Below are 3583 nucleotides of genomic sequence, written 5' to 3' on the forward strand. Positions count from 1 at the left end.
ACCAGTATTGGGCGATTTTACTGGGGGAAACATGGGGGAAAAACTGGCGTCAGAAATCGAACTGAATTTGTTCCTGACATTTATGTCTTAGTATTAAGTCTATGCTACAATTGGTGATTTAATGTTGTGTGAAGAAGAAGAAGAAAAGCGATGATGTTTTGAAAAAATCCTATCTCTACACACTTAATCTCCAAATTTGATCTCGGTAATAACAAATAACGAACTCAATCGGTAAATGTTATTTTGACTGAAATGTCGTTAAAATTTGACAGTTCATCAAAAATAACTTGTCAAAAATAACGAATTTCGGTAATTAACGTTCATTGCTGATTATCGGCAAACTTTTTTGCCACAGCAATCGGCAATCCTATAATGTTGCTGAATTTCGGTAAAGTGCATCTGTCAAAAGTGAAAACGAAACGCGTTGCCGGCTGCCATCTTAGAAAAACAAGGATGATTGAAGCTGAAACGATTCTCGTAAGTAAAACAATTAAAGTCGCTTTTAACTAATGCTGTTTAAGCTTCTGATATTAATATTCATTTATTTATTAATGCCTCTTTTAATTTTCTTTTCAGTTCGTTGTTTTGAAGATGGAGAGCTGCAGGAGGAGTGCCGGATTCTCGCTCCAAAAACGTGCCAGTGTGTTTGCTGCCGGACTTTACCAGCACCAGCACAGATGGTCCGTACAAACAAACCATCGGAATAAAGGCCGCCCGCAAAAGTGCTCTCTCGACCGGCAGAGCCGCATCTTTACCGGTCGGGACGTCTACGAAAAATCCGTCGCTACCAAAAGTCCGTTGTCGTTCCTGCGCTCGGTGCGTGTTTTTAAGACGGATCTGCGCTTCGAATGTGCCGCCTTTGCTGCCCTGCAGGAAGCAAGCGAAGCGTACCTGGTCGGAGTGTTCGAGGACACCGCCTGTATGCGATTCACGCCGAGAACGTCACCATCACGCCGAAGCGTACGAGGAGTAGGAACGTAGGAGGAAGTGACCCCGGAAGAAGTGTGAAATTGTGTTTTTACCATTGCGGTTAGTTAAATAAAGAAACCATTTCGAATTTGAAAAAAAAACAGAAAATGTTTTCGTTATTTGCTTGCGTTAATAAAATTGTTAACGTAATTATATTTTTTTGTTTTATTTTACTTCTTCTTATCAATAAGCATGAAAGAAAACAAACATTTACTGAATTTCGGTAATAATGTTTGCCGAAGTTTTCGGCAATGTATTACCAAAGCACTCGTCAAAGTTTGACAGTTGATCTTTGTCAAGTTTGCAGGCTAGTCGGCAATTTGAACTTTTACCGAGATTTTTACCGAGCTCTCAGCTGTTGGATTCTCGGCGATTTATTTTGCCGGCCTCGGCAAATTAATTTAAGTGTGAGGAGAAGATTTTAAAATGCCTCCATACAATCTAAAACAAAATCTAATTAAAAACTGTTTGGAGTACGGTGTTAGACTTTGGACGAACGGCGCGGAAATTTGCTCGCAAAGGAATAACAATCAATAAATCGTATCGGAAATCCGCGCCGCGTCGCGTGACGCGTTCACTCTGGCCGTGCCCTTAGGATCTTCTCTGAAAATCCCTCAGGAGTTCCCCGGGAATGCGTTTATAAGTTCCATGGAAATTCCTCCAGAATATACCCGGGTATTGTTCCCCAAAGTCCCCGGAAATTCATCCAGGATTTCTCAAGAAATTCTTCAAGAATTTAAAATTGACCCATCATCATCGTAGGAATTCTATCAGATGTTTCTTGGGAATTCCTTTAGGAGTTTCAAGGGAATTTATCCAGGAGTTTTCCGTAATGGAACATGGAGAAATCCCCAGAGAGGAATCCCTAGGGAACTCCTGGAAGAATCCTCATGGAACTCTTGGAGGAATCCCCAGGGAACTCCTGGAGGAATCCGAAGGGAACTCCTGGAGGAATCAGCAGGGAACTCCTGGAGGAATACCATGGGAACTCCTGGAGAAATCTCCGGGGAACTACTGGAGGAATCCCCAGAACACTTGGGGGATAACCAGGACACTCCTGGAGAAATCCTTAGAAAGCTTCTGGAGGAAACTCCTGAGGGAATTCTCGGGGAACTCCCGGAGGAATCCTTTCGGAACTGCTGAAAAATTCCCGGAGAACTCCTGGAAAAATTTCTGGAGGATTCCCCAGAGAACTCCTGGAAGAATCCCTAGGGAACTCCTGGAGGAATACCCAATGAACTCCTTGAGAAATCCTTAGGGAACTGCTGGATGAATCCCCAGAGATCCCCTAGGAGGAATCCCTAGGGAACTCCTGGAAGAATCCTCATGGAACTCTTGGAGGAATCTCCAGAGAGCTCCTGGAGGAATCCCCAGGGAACTCTTGGAGGAAACCGCGGGGAACTCCCGGGGGAATCCTTATGGAACTCCTGAAAAATCCTCAGAGAACTCCTGGAGGATTTCCCAGGGAACTCCTGGAGGAATCTTCGGGGAACTTCTGGAGGAATCCCTAGAGAACTCCTAGAGGAATCTTCAGGGCTCCTGGAGGAAACCCGAGGGAACTCCTGGAGGAATCCTCAAGGATCTCCTTGAGAAATCCTTAGGGAACTGCTGATGGAATCCCTAGAAAACTCCCGGAGGAATCCCCAGGGAACTCCTGGAGGAATCCCCAGAACTGCTGGAGGAATCCCCAGAGCTGCTGGAGGATTAACCAGGACACTTGCCAGGACACTCCTGGAGAAATTCTTTGAGAACTTCTGGAGGAATCCCCAGGAAACTCCTGAAGGAATTCTCGGGTAGCTCCCAGAGGAATCCCTAGGGAATTCCTGGAGGAATCCCAGGATAACTTGTAGAGGAATCCTTGTGGCAATCTTGGAGAAATATCCGGAGAACTTCTGGAGGAATTCCCGAGGAAATCTTGGAGGATTAACCAGCGCACTCCTAGAAAAATCCTTTGAGAACTTCTGGAGGAATCCCGAGGAAACCCGTGAAGGAATTCTCGAGGTACTCCCGGAGGAATCCTTAGGGAACTCCTGAAAATATCCCCCGAGAACTCCCGGGAATGCCCGGAAGAATCCCCGTAAATTTCACGAAGGAATTCCTGGATTTCCTGGAGAACTCCTAGAGAATCTAAGAGAACTCCCGTAGGAATCCCCATGGTACTCATGGAGGAATTTCTGGGAGCTCTAGGAGGAATTGCTGGATATCCCTTGTGAACACCTGAGGAAATCCCGAAAAATGCATGGGGAATTTCTGGAAAAACTCAAAGGAAGTCAAAGAGAAATTCCAGACAATTTCCAAGTGATATTTACGAGTACCTTCAGAAAATCTTCCTGAGATACTTCTTGAGAAATTCCTGATGAACTCCTGGAGTAATTCTCTAAGAACTTCTGGAGAAATTATTGAGAAACTGCTGGGGATCTCCTTGAGGAATTCCACGGAGAATATCTGGAGGATTACTCGGGAAACTGAATGATTTTTCGTGGAACTCTTGTAGGTATTCCCGTGGAACTGCGGAAGGAAGCTTCAGGAAAATCATGAACGAAATCTTAGAGGGATTTATGCATAATTACTGGAGTATTTTTTGGAAAATTCTGGACATAATTTTTGGATGATT

At 44.5% G+C, this 3583-nt stretch overlaps 1 protein-coding gene across 1 annotated transcript; it reads left to right on the forward strand.

The window, feature by feature from the left end:
• Window positions 1–453: 453 nt before the first annotated feature.
• Window positions 454–981, forward strand: LOC134288442 (histone H3.3-like type 2). Its single transcript, XM_062853324.1, has 2 exons — window positions 454–477; window positions 577–981. The coding sequence occupies exons 1-2, from the start codon at window positions 454–456 to the stop codon at window positions 979–981; spliced, it is 429 nt and encodes a 142-aa protein (XP_062709308.1).
• Window positions 982–3583: the final 2602 nt, after the last annotated feature.

The sequence above is a fragment of the Aedes albopictus genome, chromosome 1, assembly GCF_035046485.1.
Source record: "Aedes albopictus strain Foshan chromosome 1, AalbF5, whole genome shotgun sequence".
NCBI lineage: Eukaryota > Metazoa > Arthropoda > Insecta > Diptera > Culicidae > Aedes > Aedes albopictus.